This window comes from Poecilia reticulata, linkage group LG17, assembly GCF_000633615.1.
Source record: "Poecilia reticulata strain Guanapo linkage group LG17, Guppy_female_1.0+MT, whole genome shotgun sequence".
NCBI classification, from domain to species: Eukaryota; Metazoa; Chordata; class Actinopteri; order Cyprinodontiformes; family Poeciliidae; genus Poecilia; species Poecilia reticulata.
In genome coordinates this window covers 10,799,852-10,817,769 of record NC_024347.1, presented here as the reverse complement: position 1 = coordinate 10,817,769, position 17,918 = coordinate 10,799,852, and the positions used below count along the sequence as shown (strand labels likewise).

Sequence of the window (17,918 nt, the reverse complement as noted above, 5' to 3'; positions counted from 1 at the left end):
CAGGCCGCGGATGGGCTGCAGGCAAACGCGAGTGGTTTCGTAGGGCATGATGTTCACCAGTCGGTTCTTGAATTTGTTGCAAGGGAGGTTGGCTGTGACAAACCGCGACGTGTGCGCTTTGGTGTTGGCCAGACGCTGCAATGAGAAAGAAATTAACATTATGAGTTTAAAAACTTTGATTATTTAGCAACTAAAAGGTCTGTCTGTTCATTTTTAATTTTGTTTTCTATTCTATTTTAAAATCTATCTTAGACTGGACTTAAGTTGTCTGACATTCATTACTTATTCTTTCATTCATAATTAATGACATGTTTCACATAAATTTCCATGAAAATACAAAAAGAGASATCAATTATTTATTAGTATCAGTGTAAAAAGCTGATAAAGGAGGGCCAGAAAAAGCGGTGAAATGTACCATTTTGGGTTTTTTTTTGTGCACATTTATCATTCGGTCCTCAAACAACAAAACATACTTTGATTTTGATAGAGAAAATCATAAATGCAGGAGACAATATGAATATAAAATCAGTGCAAAAAGCCTGTTTGTTCACAAACACATCTTGACGACATGATAAGAAAAAAAAAGTCAGAAAACTCWGGTGTTTTTCTGTSATTTTCCAACAGTTTCACTTAAGCCCTTTGGCATTTTTCTCCCCACCTTGAACTCCAGCTCCATGCCGGTGACGTGCTCGCCAGGCTCCACCTTGGACAGYTTCTGCATGTAGGAGTACAGGCTGCGGGCTGCCACTTCCGTGTTCCCACAGGCCACGGCCTCCAGCAGGGACTCGTGGATGAAGCTGTACTGGTCCTCCGTCTGCACCATGTAGTTCCTCTGCGAGCGCATGAGGGTCACGTGGCCGTAGATGTCCACGGTGCGCTCATGCCGAATGCGCTCCAGCATGGCGTCGATGACGATGAAACAGCCGGTGCGACCCACGCCGGCGCTGATGGAAAGAGGCGAAAACAATAACTTTTTGCAGCGTGCTTGAAATGAAAAATCGGCGAAAGCCGTGAAACGGACACATTTTCTTTCTTGTCATTTTGCATCTTTGTTTTTTTTTTTTTCATGTGTGTGCACACCTGCAGTGAACAATGATGGGTCCGGCATCAGGAGGGTTGCAGGCTTTTACCCTGCGAAGGAAGTTCAGGAAGGGGGTGGGATATTCAGGCACGCCATGATCGGGCCAGGCGGTGAACTGGAACTGACGCACCTCCCTCCGTTCACTGCTGCCACTCTGACAGGAGAAACGCATGGGAAAAAAAAAAAACATCTTTACATGCCTGAATGACTGAAAGCGCAAGTACAATAAATATAAAAAAAMCCAAACTTATTTATAATGATGGTTGGATTTACAGTGCATTGCAAAAGTATTTATACCTCTTAATTTTCTTTTCTTCACATTTTGTTACAAACTTTGAACATTTGGCCAACTTGCAAAACTCCATGTTTGCTGTAAAACTAACACAGGACACCTCCATGAACACACTATGCCTGCTAGTAAAAATAGAGTTTGATCTGATTATGACTGAGCATTAAGGCTAAATACAATTACGCGGATAAAGCCATAATATTCAGAGAAAAACGTCGTACTACAAAAAAGCCATAATACTGCAAGAATAAAGTTGGACGAGAAAAAAAAGTCTAAACAATACGAGAGTAAAGTTGGTACTTTACTCTCGTATGACGAAAAACAAAGTCATAATATTAGAATTTTATTCTAGTAGTTTGATTTTTCTGTTTTATTTTTCCTATTACGGCAGACAGAGCAAAAATAATAATAAAAAAATCCTAGAGCAAAAGATTTGGGAATGTTGTGGATATTACTTAGGGTTCTAGCAGGAGAACCACCATACATATTCTGTCTGAGTTTGAGATTAAAGCCAGTATGTTTATTAGAGTAGCCCAGGAAAAGTCCAGAACTAAATTAGTTCATAGTCTCTTATCCAAACTGACYRAACTTTCTCTGTTTTTGAAAAAAGAATGARAATGATCAATTTGTAGATGTGCAAATGTGGAAGGGACTTGAAGYGAAAGGTGGTTCTTTAAAGAACTGAGTCAAAGTCTGTCAGACAAAAAATACTAATAAAATGCAACAAAATTCATAGTCATAATCATGTGACTAAATGTGAAAAAGTTTATGGGGTTTAGAAACATAGGAACTTCAGGAAAGGATAACGGATTCACCCAACGATGGCAATCGATAGCAAAAAAAAAAAAACATCCCACTGGAACATACAAATCATCCTTTCTTAAAACAAATCTAAAACGCGTACAAAAAAAAGGAGACATGAATAACGACAGCATTTTTAAATATTTAAATCGTTCACGCTCTGCACTTGGATGTTTCACAAGAAATCACCAAAATATAGAGAAGCAGTGCTGGGAAGCTACAGTTGGCCTACTTTTGGTGCTCCTAAGTAGGCCACAGGGACACGGCASACTGACGGTCCTAGATGAGCCCTGCGTTGAAGAAACCGCTCCACTTCCAGCACTGATTGCATCTCAGCCCCTGACACACGGACCGTGGCCTGGTTTAAGCGCTCCACGACACCCAGACCAATCTATTAGCCTCTRCCTATCCACAAACACCGCCTGCTCGGCGATGACAGTAATTCACGAGAGTCCAATGTCAACCTGGAGTCCAGACGTCAACCTCGGGGGGATTAAAGAAGGTTTCGGTGCAAATAATTCAAAATGAAGGACGGGTAAAGTCRAAAGTGAGCAAAGCGCTTTACCTTATGCAGGGAAAAAGTGCGAACGCAGAAGGTGGCAAGCTCCATCGTGTCCAGCAGCGTGACCTGGGTCATCCCGTATGTCTCTGTGCCGCGACTCGGCCAGTACTGATCGCACTTGATCTGTCGGAGGTACAAACACATAAGGTAAAAATAGGATGGAAATTTTGAACGCTGGTAAAGTAGATCAATGTGTTTCAGTGCTTGAGATGAAGCAAAGTGTGCATTTAGGTCACTGGGTAACGGCCCGGTTTCCTAACCCGAGATTTCTCCTCCAGCCGCGTCATCATGACGACAGAGGCGGTTCGCTGCTCCCACACCATCCTCCAGAAGTCCCCGAATGTCTCCGCCAGGGGCCCCTGGGTGGCGATGTAGGCATTCTGCTTTCTGTACCCGTCGATGAAGTTAGCATTGATGTAGTCACTCCCCAGGATACCTGCGAAACAAAAAACCCCTTCGTGAGGCTCTCGATAAAAGCGGCAATCTGCATAAGTGCCGCGCTAAATTAACCTCCTGGTATGACATCAAGCGATCAAACGAAACGGCTGTTTTTGGCAGCCGCGGCTTTCACGGAGCGACGGCAAAACAAACACAGCGMTCTGCTGCAAATTCATGAGTCTCAGATCAAGCCCGTTCGTTCGCCGGCTTCTTGTTTCCGGAGAGGGGACGGCCGCACTCGAATGCACTCGCCGGTGTTTGTGGGTTTCATGCCAGTGCACACGGCAGTGTTTGCAAATTTCAGATTTCACCTATCACGCAGCGGCTCACTCGCCCTCTCCCTCTGAAAACGTCTGCCAAGTTCACACAGCGAGCTCAGATTTGTTCAGACTCTCTCCCGTCAGACACTTCTTGCCCCCCGGCTGCCGTCTTCGGACAAAACTCACCGTCTATGGGAGCCAGAACGACTCGGGTGTGGTCGTACGCGATGACGTTGGCGTAGCGGTTTTTGGGTTTATTCACCTCCAGGTTGGAGTGCTCCCAGGTGAACTGCTGGCTGGGGTCGATCGACTGGAAGAGAAAACGGACATCGCTCGTTAAAAGAGGCATTATGTCGTCACGATTCCACCACAAACTTTAGCAGATTATGTTGTGGTTTTGTGTAAGCAGCAATCRTTGCCTCTACACAAAATCCACTATTTCTGTGCTACTTTCATCCTGTTCTTTTTTCTTTCAGTATTGTATTTTTGTTTCTCAATTTTGACTTGCCTACAAAAAGRTTTTAAAAAGATCACACACAAAAAAAAACTTTATTTATTTTGTATAAAATAAATACAATCCACTTCAAATAACAGCTTGCAAAAGCGACTTAGTACATAAACTGATTCCACTTGCGTGTCAGTTTAACTCTATRTAAATCCAGATGTTATGCAAAGTCACTGTTAGGGAACATTAGAGAACAAAAGATTTCTGTGGAACAAGGAAAACAGCAGATAGGTCAAGGATACAGTTGAGGAAAAGTTTAAATCTCATCGTAGGAACTACTTCAGTTCAACGCTCCTAAGAATGGTTGTTGACAGRAAAATTGAGAAAATGTGTTGTGATGACTGTTGGAAACAGCAGGAGCTTCTTAAAGTGACAGAGGCCAATTTCGAGGCATCTTTTAAGTCAGGTTTGATATGTACAGCATATTTACAACAACTAAAGATAACATAGTTACTTGATTGTGCTATAAAATAGCTCTAAATACATAATAAAATCTAATGTTTGTTTCTCAGCTGGTGACTGTATGTTGTGTTTGTGACTTTATTTTTGTGGTTTTTATGATGCAAAGCACTTTGAACTGTCTTGCTGCTGAAACTTGATCGACTGATAACACCCCGATTTGAGATTCAAGTTTGTCGTTGTTCTGAAGTGTAAAAAGTAAAACAAAAAATGAGGTCCTTTAATCACAAAAGAAACACATGGACACACAAAAGGTATTAAAAAGGCACATAGGGAAAGGAGAGCATGAATCAGAGAAACAGCTAAGAGGCCTGTAGTTGACTCTGGAAAAGCTGCAGAGATCCACAGCTCAGGTGGAAGTACCTGTCGAGAAGACAACTACTAGTTGTGCCCGCCACAAATCTAGCCTTTATAGAGAGGTAAGAACTAATGTTGAAAGGAAATGCATGACAAGTGCTCTTTAAATTGTGCCACAAGTCGTATGGGAGGCGGTCTACAAAACAGGCCATTGTTGAAGAGTGGCAGAATAAAAAAGGAAAGCAATAAGAAGTCTCATTTGCAGTTTATCACAACGAGAACAAGGAAAACACGAGGAAGGTGCTCTGCTCAAATGAGACCAAAGTGTAACTTTTGCATACAAAATGCAACGTGTGGCGGAAAACTCAACCTGCACTTTCCCTGTAATCATGGTGCTTTTTTCAGTAGGAATAAAGAAAAATTGGCAAAAACAAAAACCACCACCAACAACAACAAAAAAATAAACAAAGGCAGTCTCCAGATGTTTAAAGCTGGTGGAAACAAAAGACATTCAGCAGCAAAAGGTGGCGCTAGAAGGCGCTGGTTCATGGAAGACGAACACAAAAAAACCCAAACTTTCTAGACTTTTATTTGTAATAAGAAATGTATCAACAAATCATCTTCTTTCCACTTGATATTTTTTCACTACAACACATTGATCTAACCAAATATAAAAATAACCTGCAGAACTTTGTCGCTGTAACGCTTTAAAATTCGAAAATAGTTTAAACAACACGATTTTTTTGTTTGTCGTTTTTGAACGGCACAATGGAAAGTAACGACAATAAATCGTGTCGCTGAGTAAATAATGAACATAAACCTGCAAACAGATAAGCATTCAATAACATTTTGTGTATGAGGCGGAGGCGCATCAGGCCTCGGCATCTCTAAAGAGCGACGGACGTCGTCTGCTTATTTATTTATGCATATGAAACGATGATGTATTGCTCACCTCGTACTCTTGGGAGAGTCTCAGGTTGTCGTTGGCTTTCAGCAGCTCGATGTGCTCAGCCAGCTCACTGATGGGGATGGGGGGGTGGCTCATCATTCCTGCGTTACACGGACGGGGGTCAGAGGTGTGACGCCGCATCCAACTAAACAACCCAAATWACTGAAGATCGGCTTCACTTTTCATGCAACAATGTGAGGATAATTACACAAAGCGGCGACATCACATGCCATTAAGAAGCACGCTGAGGCAGAAAATCAATTATGATCCATGTGCGAGGACAGAGCGAAGTGAGGCGAGGCTTTTGTTTGGGAATTATCATCTTTTTTATTTTTTATTTGTTTTGATAAATTGCTTTTTCCATGTTTGGAGGAGCGGTGACTTGGCGAAAACAAACACAGACAGCGCCCTAATTAGGGGGGTTGAGCGAGCGCACGTAAAGGAAGCTACCTCTGGCTCCTTCGGTAATTTTGTTTCACAGCTGGCGAGGGGAAAGTGAGGCCAGAGCAATCCATCCTCATTTAAAAAATGGCGAGCGGCTACGTCAATGAATCAAGGCAACATTTCCGCCTTCAAAATGAAGGCGCCCTGGATGTTTTTCCGATTTCGAAATGACCGAAATTATTATTATTTTTTATTTTCTCCCCCTCGCAGAGGTTAACCACGACAAACCCTGCTCGCGTCACGACCACGGCGACCCCGGCCCGGACACAGCCGGACTGTTTCTGCTGGAGATGAGTTTTCAGCAGCGCGGAGCGCCGTCTCAAAAGAACAAATCTCTCAGGAGGAGGAGAGGAAGAAGAAGGAGAAGGAGTGGGCGAGGAAGGAGTCTCAAGGTTGCTGCCACACATGGAGGATAAAAAGTCTTGTGATGAAAGCGAAGAGACGAGGCGATGAGGTCTGCGGGGGTTTTCTTTGCCTCCCGACAACATGTAAAAATAGAAGAGTTAAAGCTTTTATCTATTGATTAAATAAAAGCGAATGCGTCTTTTTTGACCTTTTTTTTACGTAAGCTGGCAGGTAACCTTTCTCCGGGCTGACAGATCCCGACACCTCCTCAAAACAAGATGCAGTAGCAGCGGCAAGCCGCAGCCATGAACAGAGCAAGAACCGTAATTTAACTCCTTTCATGTGACTTGAATGCAAAGCCAAGGAAGGCAGGGGAAAGGGAGCATCCTTGGACACGACTACAGAAAGGTGTTTCTCAGATCTCTCCAGATATGGCAAGCCATTAATTAAATTTTTTTTTCCTCAAATGATCACTATTAACCAACGACACATATTTTATTTTAACTTCAGGAGCTCCGACGCCTCTCTCCGGCAGCCTGGCATGTGGGACGTGGGCGGACGGACGTGATGAGATTTTTTGACACAAACGTTGTGACTCAGACGTGACTAATCACTGACTGTACTACCTGGGCAGCGGCCATTTTTGATCTCAAAGCTGCCAGGTATGAGCTGCTCCAGTGGGGAGCAACTTTTTTTTTTCTTTTGAAGTCATGTCTGCATAATTTTTTCTCTTTTTTTTTTTTTTTACAGTGGATAAAATTAGCTGCATGAATATTTTGAATATTTTATTTATGAATTAAACTAAATGAGCCCTTGGAAGTTGAATTCATCATGCAAAAACTGGAGCGCACGTCTGCGCAGGCTTCATACCAGGAGTCTGGAAATTGATGCGTCTCATCTCCACGGGGTCCGTCGGGTGATGAGCCATCATCTCCGCGTTGCTCAAAAGGCTCTTGGTTCCTGGTTCAGAGTCTTTGCGCTTGCTGATGAGACACCGGTAATGGGAGAGGAAAAAAAAAAAAATAATCAGTTATTACACCTAACCAGTCTGACTCGGCATCATTAGCGTTTCCACTCAAGTAAAGTAAAAAGCGCAAAAGCTCTCGCTGTGTTTTACGGATTTCTTCAATTTCTCTGTACGGTGTACGGTTAGCATGTAATTGCCGCAGGTTAAAAAAGAACAAAAGAGTCCGACATCGGTATAATCTTACCTGTCAGGTTTGCTGCTTCCCGCGAAACAAAGAGCGAGGGTCGGAATAATTAGAGGCAGAAAAGGAAGGAAACAAGAGAGATGGTTAGAGAGATAAATCAATATTGCTGCATTAGTATTCAAAAGCCTGATGACTCGCAGCACACATCACAGGCGTGCGGCCGGGTTCGGGCTTTGACGGCTGTCTGCCGCCTGAACAGACTTCTAGACTGGAACAAATTTGATGGATTTTGGACGTTTGGATGAAAGAGGCAGAGCGGTAAACACATTTGCTGGTCGGAATATAAACAAGAGCTGCAAGCAGACAGAGCGCAGTGCAAGATATTTTACAGCGAACTGCAAGTATTAATACCACACTTTGTCTTGTTATTGCCACAAACCTCGACTTACTTTATTGAGAATTTATGTGACAGACCGACACAAAGCAATTCATAAAATGAATACATGGTTTTCAAAGTTTTGTTTTTACAAGTAAAATCTGCAAAGTGTGGTGTGCATTTGTATTCAGACTACCAAGACGCCCCTAAATAAAATGCAGTGCGACCTGTTGCACGCTCCAGTTGAGTGCAATTGATTGGTATCGTAGGTACAGATGTTGTGTAAAGTCTGCAGGTGTCTGCTATGGAATACTAATAATCGCAAGCCACCAAATAAGCTTGTGGTAACTCTGGAGGAGGCGCAGAGATCCACTCAGCTTCAGCTCAGGTGGGAGAATGTACTTATATTAGTCATTTTAGTCCTTTAAAAACTACAGCAAGAAGAAATTAACTGTAGGAAGCAATTGGAAGTCCCATTTGCAATTTGTCCCAAGCCTCCACAGAAAACATGGAAAACGGTGAACATTATACGGTCGTATTCAGTAGGTCAGAATATACATCCTGATGTGTCTTGTTTGTTAGATTAAAAGTACTTTTTTGACAGCGACAACCTCCAAGAAACATATGTCTCATTAAGACGGCATTTCAGTTTTTTTATTGGTCTGACTCTATTTTTAAATTGTACGTTTTCATTAGTTGTAAGTGGGAAATAATCACAATTAACAGAAATAGAGGCTTTCAAACATCAATCTGTTTGCTTGTAATTAATCCACATAATGTGTTCCACTTAGTGATAAGGTTCTTACAACAACATGGATCTTCAATAATATTCTAATTTGTTGAATTAGTTAGTGTGTATATGTTCAAAAGCCAATTCTGCACCTGAACCTGAACACACCATCTACACAAGGATGGAAGCATCCCACAAATGTTATACTTTTTTATTTTTAGCAGAGACAGGGATGACAGATGAGACTAACGGCAGACGACCTGACAGAAGCTGTAAGTAACTCGGGACTGAAACAAAGCTTGAATTTCCAGCAGAGCATTGATCTTAAACACACAACCAGAACTAAAGGCAAACAAAGAACCAGTGAAAGAACCAGTTTGACTGAGGTTGAGTTTTGTTTTTTAAACACTAAAAAGACAAAAATGTCTGAAGACTATGACGACACATCTGTGTCATGTAAACTTTTGCTTCTGCTTTCAAATTATGCACTGTGCTATGTTGATCTATCACATAAACCCCCAGTAAAACATTGAAGTTTATGACAAAATGTTAAAAAAGTTCAACGGGGAAAAAAATAATTGATGCAACGCACCGCCCGGTGGAGTTGCTTTTTGTAAAAACACTCTCCTGCTGCTATCAGCCTACATTGCCACATCGCATGTGCATTTATTCAGCTTAAAAACAGTCACTAACAGACATGTTTCTGCACACAACTCTTGCATAAAATTACTGGGATTGGGTGTTTGATGTAAGTGTGAAAAACAACTGAATGGTGACACACTGGGAGTCAGAAAGCCCACTCAAAGAAGTTTCTTTTTTACTATGTAAGAAAAGCGCAGACTAAAGCCAGTCTCATCCTCTAAGAGAATCAAAGCTGCTTTGGCATTTACTCGGTGCAACCGACGCGATGAGTCATCACTGTGGTTGAAAACTTGACATTTGTCTTTTCATGAAGCTCTGCCACTCACTTTTTGTAAAGGAGGATAGCAATAACGATGCAGATGATGAAGACCACGGCCAGGACGGGTCCGACGACCCAGATCAGTCCGTCGCCCGCATCGAAGGGCTGGGGGTCTGAGTCCGGGGCGATCACTTTGTCTGTGTAAGGGCTGGCCACGTACATCCTCTGCACAGCAACATCACAGGAACATTGTCAGAAAAATACTCTTTTTTTTTGCATTGACCTAAGACCAAAATATAAAAAGCGTACAAAAATAAAATGTAAGAATTAAACTTAATAATAAAGATGTCTTAAAAACCTTTCTGTCAATCCAACTTTTATTTTAATCATGTAGTCTTAGAGTCCTTATTAGAAAAATCAAGCTTTTAAATGGGGGAAAAAAATTATTATTAAATTATTTATTTAGCCTAAATCCAGTTTAGGACCAGGGACCGAGGTGGAAAATATAGATGGTTCATTTTGTGTCAGGTCAAGCATTTCTGTGTTGATTTAGCCATTTATTTTAGATAATTATCCTGCTAAACATTAACATTTTGCTCCTAACATTTTTTTTTATTTGGCAGAGACAACTAGATTTTTATTTAAAACGTTCTGATGATTTAACCCTTCTATGCATGAATTATGATCCTTTGTGTCAGGATTTTATTCCAATTTGTTTTACTTTCTTAAGGCATAAAAAAAAGGTAGGAAAAAATTAATAAAAAAATTGGGTTTATTTATTTTATTTTTTGGTGATCAATTGTAATTTTCTCCAAATACAAAGTTGTTATTTAAAAAATACATCAGTAGTATTGTTCTTTAGGGGTTATCTGATGTCACACTATTTTCTTTTACCTGCAACAGTCGTCTACAGTAGAAGGAGGGACTGACTCAGTCAGTCAGTCCCTCCTCCTGTCTGTCGGCCATATTGGATTTAACAAAAATAATTTCTTGCATTTGCAGCTGATGGCCAGAAGCTGATGGTGTATTTTATGATGCATTCATGTCCACTTCAGTGGTCTGTGTGCATTTATAACATAAGAATCCACAAGAAGCACAAGAAAATGGCTTTTAGATAGCTGTCCACTGCAGTGACCACTATGCATGAAAGGGTTAAAAAGTTAGTGATGTCACATGCTCTATAAAAGGCAGAAGGTTTTTCGAAGGGAAACCGTAGCCGCAGCATGACACATTCTCAACCAGTCTAAACAATGAGGAGGAGGCGCTTTCTCACAAACTGTTTATTTCATGTTGTTGGCGAAAAGCTCAATCTTAGTCTCATGTAGCTAAAGCACAGAAGAATTTAGGAAACCTGTCATGTTTGCATTCAGATGTCAGAAAAGCGAGGCATGCCTTCCCATGTAGAAGGTTTTGTCATTCTTTGCTCCAGTTCACTAAGAATGAGATTTTTCATATTTGTGGCATCTTCTAGCTCACTGTGAACGGTAACAAGATGAACTTCATTCTCGTTTTGACCTGGCACATTTTGTTGTCTTTCCCATTTTGAATAGTTACATTTTGACATCTGAGTTGCACTGCATTCACGCCACGAAAAAGATGACATGGAGAATAAATTAAAAAGGTTCTACCCTCTAAAAAGAGACCAAAGAGATGACACAGCAAAAAATGTTTCGCTTGGACGCTTTTAATAGTTTTGTTACTTAATCCAATAACTATGGCACTGCAGATATTGTTAAAGCAGTTATTACTGTGATTTTTTTTTTAAATATATGCACTGGAATCAAAGGGTGGATTTCTCTTTTCTTTTCAGTGTGCGATTATGCTACTGCAAAAAGGGATGGACTAATTTTTAAGCTTTGTATTGTTACAGAACTGTTGCAAAGGATTGCATGGGACTAACCAGACACAACTAATTTAATGTGAGGATGTTACAACATGAAGGGACTGCCTCCTCTTTCCAAGCTCTGAACTGCTGCATTTGTATTAGTTCTGAAGAGCTTCTACAAAATATCCTTTGGGCTTTTGTTCAATTTGAAATTCTATTATAATTCATATTACATATGTATGTTTTTTTTTTCAGCTGAAATGCACTAACATGCCAGCAGTGCACAAAGGAAATAATAGCTCCCTCTTTATTAGCAGCAGTGATGGAAGTGTGAGAGGCTTATTGCATTTGCCAACCACACTTTGACTAACGGGAATTGTATAGTTTTAGCAGTGAGGCTGGTATTGATCACGACTCATAGCGATAACCTGCAGGCGAGAAGGAGAGAGGAATGTTTTGTAGGCACGGAGACGACTGGAAGTGGCGTTCGTACCCCTGTTGTGGAGTTGAGTTCAGCCAGGATGAAAAAGACGTACTCCTGGCCCGGCTCTAGAGCACGGTTCTCGAAGCCTCCGTAGTCCAGCTGGTCCCCCAAAGAGAAGAAGGCTGGTAGGGTTTCAGGTGTGAAACGGGCTGTGATGTAAGCCCGCCTCAGGTCCACCTGCTTCTGCTGTCGAGAATCCCTCTGCCTTTGACTGATGTCTTTCAAAAGCTTCGCGGAGAAAGAAAATGCAGAAAAACGTAACTCTAAGGCTGATAGGTTGTTGTTAAAATAGCTAATTGTCGCCAGGGGTTTGTGGAGAAGGACTTTCGTCTGTTTTTGGGTCAGTAGGTGCTGTTGTTTTGGGGGGTTCTCACCTCCTCGAGGTCCATTTCATCCGGACTCTTCAGGTGTCTGATGACGCCGCGGGCTCTCCGCAATGGAACCACAACGACATAAATGTTCCTGTTGAAACAAAGGGGGAAAAAAATCAATATGAGCCCAAGTTGTTCTGCATTATGAAATGATCTCATTATGTATAGTTTGCTACAAAGTGCGATCATCTGTTCTCAGCAAAAACCCTGAAAAAAAAACATACTTGATGGGAGTGCGAGTTTCCAGCAACGGCAGGATGATGGTGACCGTGGCTTCGGTTTCACGGCGGCTCTGGTCGATCTCAGGACGGCGGATGGTGATCGGTGGGGACGTTTTGGCTGTGATGCGGTGGCGGAGGCCTCCCATGTTGCCCTCGGGAGCCGTGATTTTAAAGTCGTAGCTGGTGTCTGGCTGCAAGTTCGGGATGACTGCCTTCTTCAGACGCGCGTCCACCTCCATCTTCTGACGGTTGTACTCCACCTGGATGTTGGGAGAAGTTAAATATGCAACATTTCTATACAACAGCCACCACATTTACTGTATTAGTACCCTTGGTGAAGATGTATTAAAAGGCTTGGGAAAAAAAAKATGTATTGATCTTCATAAGTCGGGACGCAGATACAAAGAATAGCTGCTGACCTCTAGAACAAAACCTAAAAGGTTTAAAACAACCACGACGATGAAAAACAAGAGATCCCGTGTTCATATTGCTTCAACATCTATTGAGTAAAAAGTGGCATTTTGGGGCACCATAGCTCCATAAAAGCTATTTATTTTAGGGCTTTTGTCCACATCTTTACCAGAAGCACCAATAACAGTTATGGGGTTTCTATTGACATAACAAGACCAATGAGAGCTGAGGGCTCTAACACTAAATCTGTTTTCTAATTTCTTTGTATTTCAGTCAAACATTGTGTGACCTCAGATATATATTTTTTTAATTCTGAGTGATTTTTGAAAATGTGCAGCTTTGTTGGATTTTGTTGCTATGACGCCACTGTTTAAGGCTGTATCTTTATAACTGTGTCGCGTAAAGTCATAGAGTAGGACGAAATAGCAAACCTGATTTCAACCAATACYGACAAAACGATTTCTTAAAACCAACTACAAACACATAAATCATTAGCAGTTAGTAGCAAAGTTGTTGAACTGAGAATAGGTAAAGCACATGTTGATTTTAGTCCAAGCCGAAAATCAGTAAATCAACAGTAGGTCAATTCCACAATCATTAGAAGTGGTGCGAATCGCYCCAAAACAGCTGACTCTGTTTTGTATTCAACAGGATCTGAAGCTACCAATTCTACACAGGCATGAAAGGGCAAATGTGTGTCTTAACCAGCATCCGTAGTGAATAGTACAGACCCTCAACAATTATCTGAGCTAATGTGTTGTACCAGACGGTGCACTGATGCAGAGCACCAGCACCAGGTTGGGACGTACAATGAAGCGGTAGGGGTTGCTGGTTTCTGGAAAGTCCCAGGTGAGAAGAACGCTGGTCTTGGTGGCCAGATTGACAGAGAAATTTCTCGGCACATCTGGGATGCAAGCAGAAAAACAAACAAAGACGAAACAAATAAACAAAACAAAAAAAAAACAATGGTTACTTATCACATATCAATGAGAGGAAATCCGAGGCTCTTCCAGGTTCCCAGCGCAAACCTGCTGAGGTGGAAAATGTTACTCGGAGAGGAGCACATGACGGTTAAGAGGATGGGCAGGTGATGAGGAGAGTGGATGACATGAAAAAGTAAGTAACGGACAGATTGGCTGCGGTAATGTGACATGCCACACTTGTCAGACTGGATGTTCGTGTTTGGTTCTGTTCAGAATTCAGCATGTCAGCAAGGCTTCGGAGAGAAGGTGGCAGTGAAGGTCTATCAGATAAGAAAAGGCTTACCTGCAGATACGGCACCAGGCGCCACTTTTCACTTCAAATGAGACTAAACACTCACCTCCTCTTGTAGATACTGTACACTCTGGGCTCAGTATTGACTTTTACCTGAGGGTTTGTGATAAGCAGTGCTCTTGAAGCAAACATCCATTAACTATGAGCCTGCTTCCACTGGTGGTGAAGGGTAGGTGATGAAGGTACGAGTGAGTGAGTGAAGGAGATTAAGGGGGTGGGAGCAGCTGTGTTCCTCTGAGACTTGCAGAACTCCTTCTCTCGGGGACAAGGGGGGTGAGTTGGTGAAAAGTGGACCTGTAAAAACCGGCCCAGACTTCGTTTTAGTTTAGTGTCTGGAGGTGGACTCCACGATGAGGGGAGAAGTGAAGTAGAACCAGTGCTTAGGAGCTGAAAGGTGTTTTCCCCGGGCCCATCGGCCAGCCCTACCTGTTTCAAAGGCCAGGGTGAGGTACAACAGAGCAGGGCTGAAAGGGCCTGGCCCTGCCTGGTTGTGGGCTCTGAGCTGCACCTCGTAGGCTGTGCTGTGATTCAGGCCCAAGATGGTATAGCTGGACTCACTTGCAGGAAGTGTGATGAGCCAGGGGGCAGCAGAGGAGGCCGGGAGGGCAGAGGAGCCCGAGTCAAAAGCCTTTCTGTAAGCGACGGTGTACTCTGTGACGGTGCTGCTGCACTCGTCCGGGGAGGGGGGCAGCCAGGAGAACTGGAGGGAGCAGCAGGTAGCGTTCACRAAATCGATTATTTTAGGGTATCCTGAAGGCGGACACGTGGGGACGGCTATTTCCTGTCGTGTCGCGTTTCCGTAGCCGGCTCGRCTTTTCGCGGAGAGGACAAAGACGTAGGAGGACCCCGGGGAGAGGTTTCTGACAGTGAAATTTCTCTCTTGAGGCTGGAAATCCACAGTGCCGTTTAAAGAAGCGTTCTTTGGCCCGAACTGGAGGCGGTAGCCCTGGATTTCCACTGGGGCCGCCCGGCCATCAGAACCTGTCTCGGAGCACTCGAGYGGAGGAGACCACCTCACCACCACAGACGAGCCGGATCCTGGACGCACCCACAGGGACGGAGAGCCGGGCACTGTGGACAACAGAGTGGGCAGCATAAAATCGGTTGTAACGTGCACTCTAAAACCATGTATCATGTAAATCTCGCAGAGGAAATTAGCATTGATCTGCCGTTTATTTACGGCACAGCTTGCTGTAAGATCAATTCCTGAATGTGTTACTAAATCCAGAGCGCTATATAGTTGACATGTGCTCACCAATCCCTGTGGTCTGCACCAGCTTAGCTTTGCTGTGTGCTCCATCCCCTTTGGTGGTGTACGCAGCCACTGAGACAGAGTACAGAGTCTCTGCTTTCAAACCTCCTAAAACCAGTTCCTGATGGAGGGAAAACACACCATTAAATACTGAACCTCTTTTCTACGGAAAAAGCGATTAGTTGTTAAAAAATATGATGTGAGTGCACAAGTTATCACTACACTGAAACAAAAACAATTACTGTTTTCAAATACTCCTTTTTACTTACTAATTAAGCACATTTTAAAGTAATTTAGATGATAGATGAAAGGCTTTGATAAAATATAACTCCAACATGCGATAATAAATCAGAAGTTTTGTCGGGAATCACATTTCAACGTGTGCAAGGAATAATCTAAAACTTGTTTCTATTCTGAGTAAAGCCGAACCCTTTCCAAATTCTAAATCACTCCAAATGCTGCATTCTTCACTCGTCACACTATTATCTTTGTTGACAGAGTTAAATGCAACGCTTCACAAACAAGGTAGAAAACAAATTAAAGAACACATTTTCTTCTTTGTATAAGCAGAAATGTCTGTTGACAGACGTGTGGTCTGTTGACAGACGTGTGGTCTGTACATTCAACGCAATAAATTGATTGCGACTTCGGCTCTTCCTGTTAGTTGTGGCCCAATTTTTGTAGMAATGTTTTTCCTTTCACTTAACCTTCTATTATTTTGATGGGATATAGAACTCTGTGTGCACCAAACCTTTTTTAGCAGTGACATTTTTGTGGCTTATCACCATTGAGAAGTGGAGAACTGTTCCACAATCCAATGCTCCAATGATACGTAAAAAAAAAAAAACTTATTTTGAAACTATACCTTTCTGAGAATTGTGGGTTTTGCAATAAGTACCAAATATTATCACTTGAAATTGGGTGCCATTGATGCACACCATGCACACAGTATGTCAGTACGTAGGTTTTCAATATAAGTTGCTGAAATAAAATAACTTTTCAATTAGATTCTAATTTATTGTGATGGAGATGTAATAACAAAATGAAGAATTATCAAAAGATTTTACATTTGAACATCTATTGTATTACCAGTTTCAGTGTACGAGTACTTTAATATGCATTTTTTAATGTTTTTTTTATATATAAATTTATATCCAGTCTGATGGAAATAGTATATGTTTTTGGAAAAAGTATCATTAATTACTCCACTTTATTTCTTTAAACGTAAAACGATAAATTTTTTTGGGACACGTTCAAAGTAATCCAACAAACAAATATAGAATTAGATARCGGAGGATTTGATTAAATCTTTGTTAAGAATGTGAATTTAAAGTCTGGGACTAATTCTGCTGGATGGATTTGCTTGTGAGCTCATTTATAGTTTCCTTGTGGGAAAACGACCGGCAGTCTGCACTCACATACTGAGTCGAATCATCCTCCTCCATCTTGTCACACAGAAGAAGCACGCCCCCGTAGGCAGCCGAGACAGATGAGACGAGGAGTGAGTCAAAAGATTAGACGGGAGGGAAATGTTTACAGATATTAGAGATGAGCATCGGTTTATCTTCGAAATGGCRATTTCACCTGGGATTCGTCCAACAGGAGGTCTTTGATTCGGGGCAGGGTGCGTGATTCACCGCTCTCCGTGCGGCTGAAGTGCACCTGGTAMCCCCGTATCTGGCCTTGCCGTAACCGTGGCAACACGGAGCGCCATGTTACCCGGAGAGCCGAGGAGTTGAGYGGCTGAACGTCCACCTGACGGGGAGCGGCGCCGGGAACTGAGCGCACGCAGAACGCAGAGTTAATTAAAAAAGACAGAGTGTCCCCAACTGGTAAATAAAAACTAACCAATCGATAGCATTTAAGTCTGATCAACGACACGCATCCTCACCGTCCTCGTGAGTTCTGCACAGCACGGCCGGGCTCCTGGGTCCGGTCCCCAYTGCTGTGGAGGCTGCCAGCGTGATGTTGTACCAGCTCCACTTCTCCAGGCCCTCTAACACAATCTGCCTCTGCTGCGCTGTGATGGGCGGCCCATCCACCTCAAAGCCCTGAGTTTCTCCTCCTTCTCCTCCATCTTCTCCTGTCCCAGAAACTCTTTGGTATTTSAGCTCAWAACCTGCCAACTCGCCATTCTGGGCCTCCGCCCGAGGCGGCCTCCAGCTCACTCCCAGTGAGGTGGAGCTGACACTCTCGCAGGACACACCTTCAGGTGCAGCTGAGGGCTCTTGGATGGATAGAGGTAAGGGAGCAAATTGGCAAAGAGTTTAGGATATGAAAAAAAACAAACAATAAAGCAGTAAGAGAGGGGAAAAATCATAAGCACAAGGATGGAAAGCAAGGGCAAAAAAAAAAAAGAGGAAACAATAAGAAATGAAAGTAAACTGAACTGAAATAAAGAACACACACCTTGGAAAAGTATCAATACCCATTGATTTTTATTTTATTTTYTTCTGAATCTATTTCGGTTACAACCACAAGCTTTAATATA

At 42.5% G+C, this 17,918-nt stretch overlaps 1 protein-coding gene across 1 annotated transcript in view; it reads right to left on the bottom strand.

The window, feature by feature from the left end:
* Positions 1-17,918, bottom strand: part of LOC103479283 (receptor-type tyrosine-protein phosphatase S-like) — a 43,500-nt gene that overhangs the window by 5,274 nt on the left and 20,308 nt on the right. The window contains exons 8-26 of the mRNA XM_017309866.1: positions 17,319-17,654; positions 17,012-17,205; positions 16,846-16,872; positions 15,431-15,548; positions 14,602-15,246; positions 13,710-13,804; positions 12,493-12,749; positions 12,272-12,359; positions 11,907-12,125; positions 9,656-9,813; positions 7,642-7,653; positions 7,301-7,413; positions 5,645-5,742; positions 3,618-3,741; positions 2,994-3,169; positions 2,737-2,856; positions 1,081-1,235; positions 659-944; positions 6-135 (exon numbers count right to left, since the gene is read on the bottom strand). Of these exons, the coding sequence (XP_017165355.1) occupies positions 6-135; positions 659-944; positions 1,081-1,235; positions 2,737-2,856; positions 2,994-3,169; positions 3,618-3,741; positions 5,645-5,742; positions 7,301-7,413; positions 7,642-7,653; positions 9,656-9,813; positions 11,907-12,125; positions 12,272-12,359; positions 12,493-12,749; positions 13,710-13,804; positions 14,602-15,246; positions 15,431-15,548; positions 16,846-16,872; positions 17,012-17,205; positions 17,319-17,654 (3,351 nt within the window). The remainder of the gene's footprint in view (positions 1-5; positions 136-658; positions 945-1,080; positions 1,236-2,736; positions 2,857-2,993; positions 3,170-3,617; positions 3,742-5,644; positions 5,743-7,300; positions 7,414-7,641; positions 7,654-9,655; positions 9,814-11,906; positions 12,126-12,271; positions 12,360-12,492; positions 12,750-13,709; positions 13,805-14,601; positions 15,247-15,430; positions 15,549-16,845; positions 16,873-17,011; positions 17,206-17,318; positions 17,655-17,918) is intronic.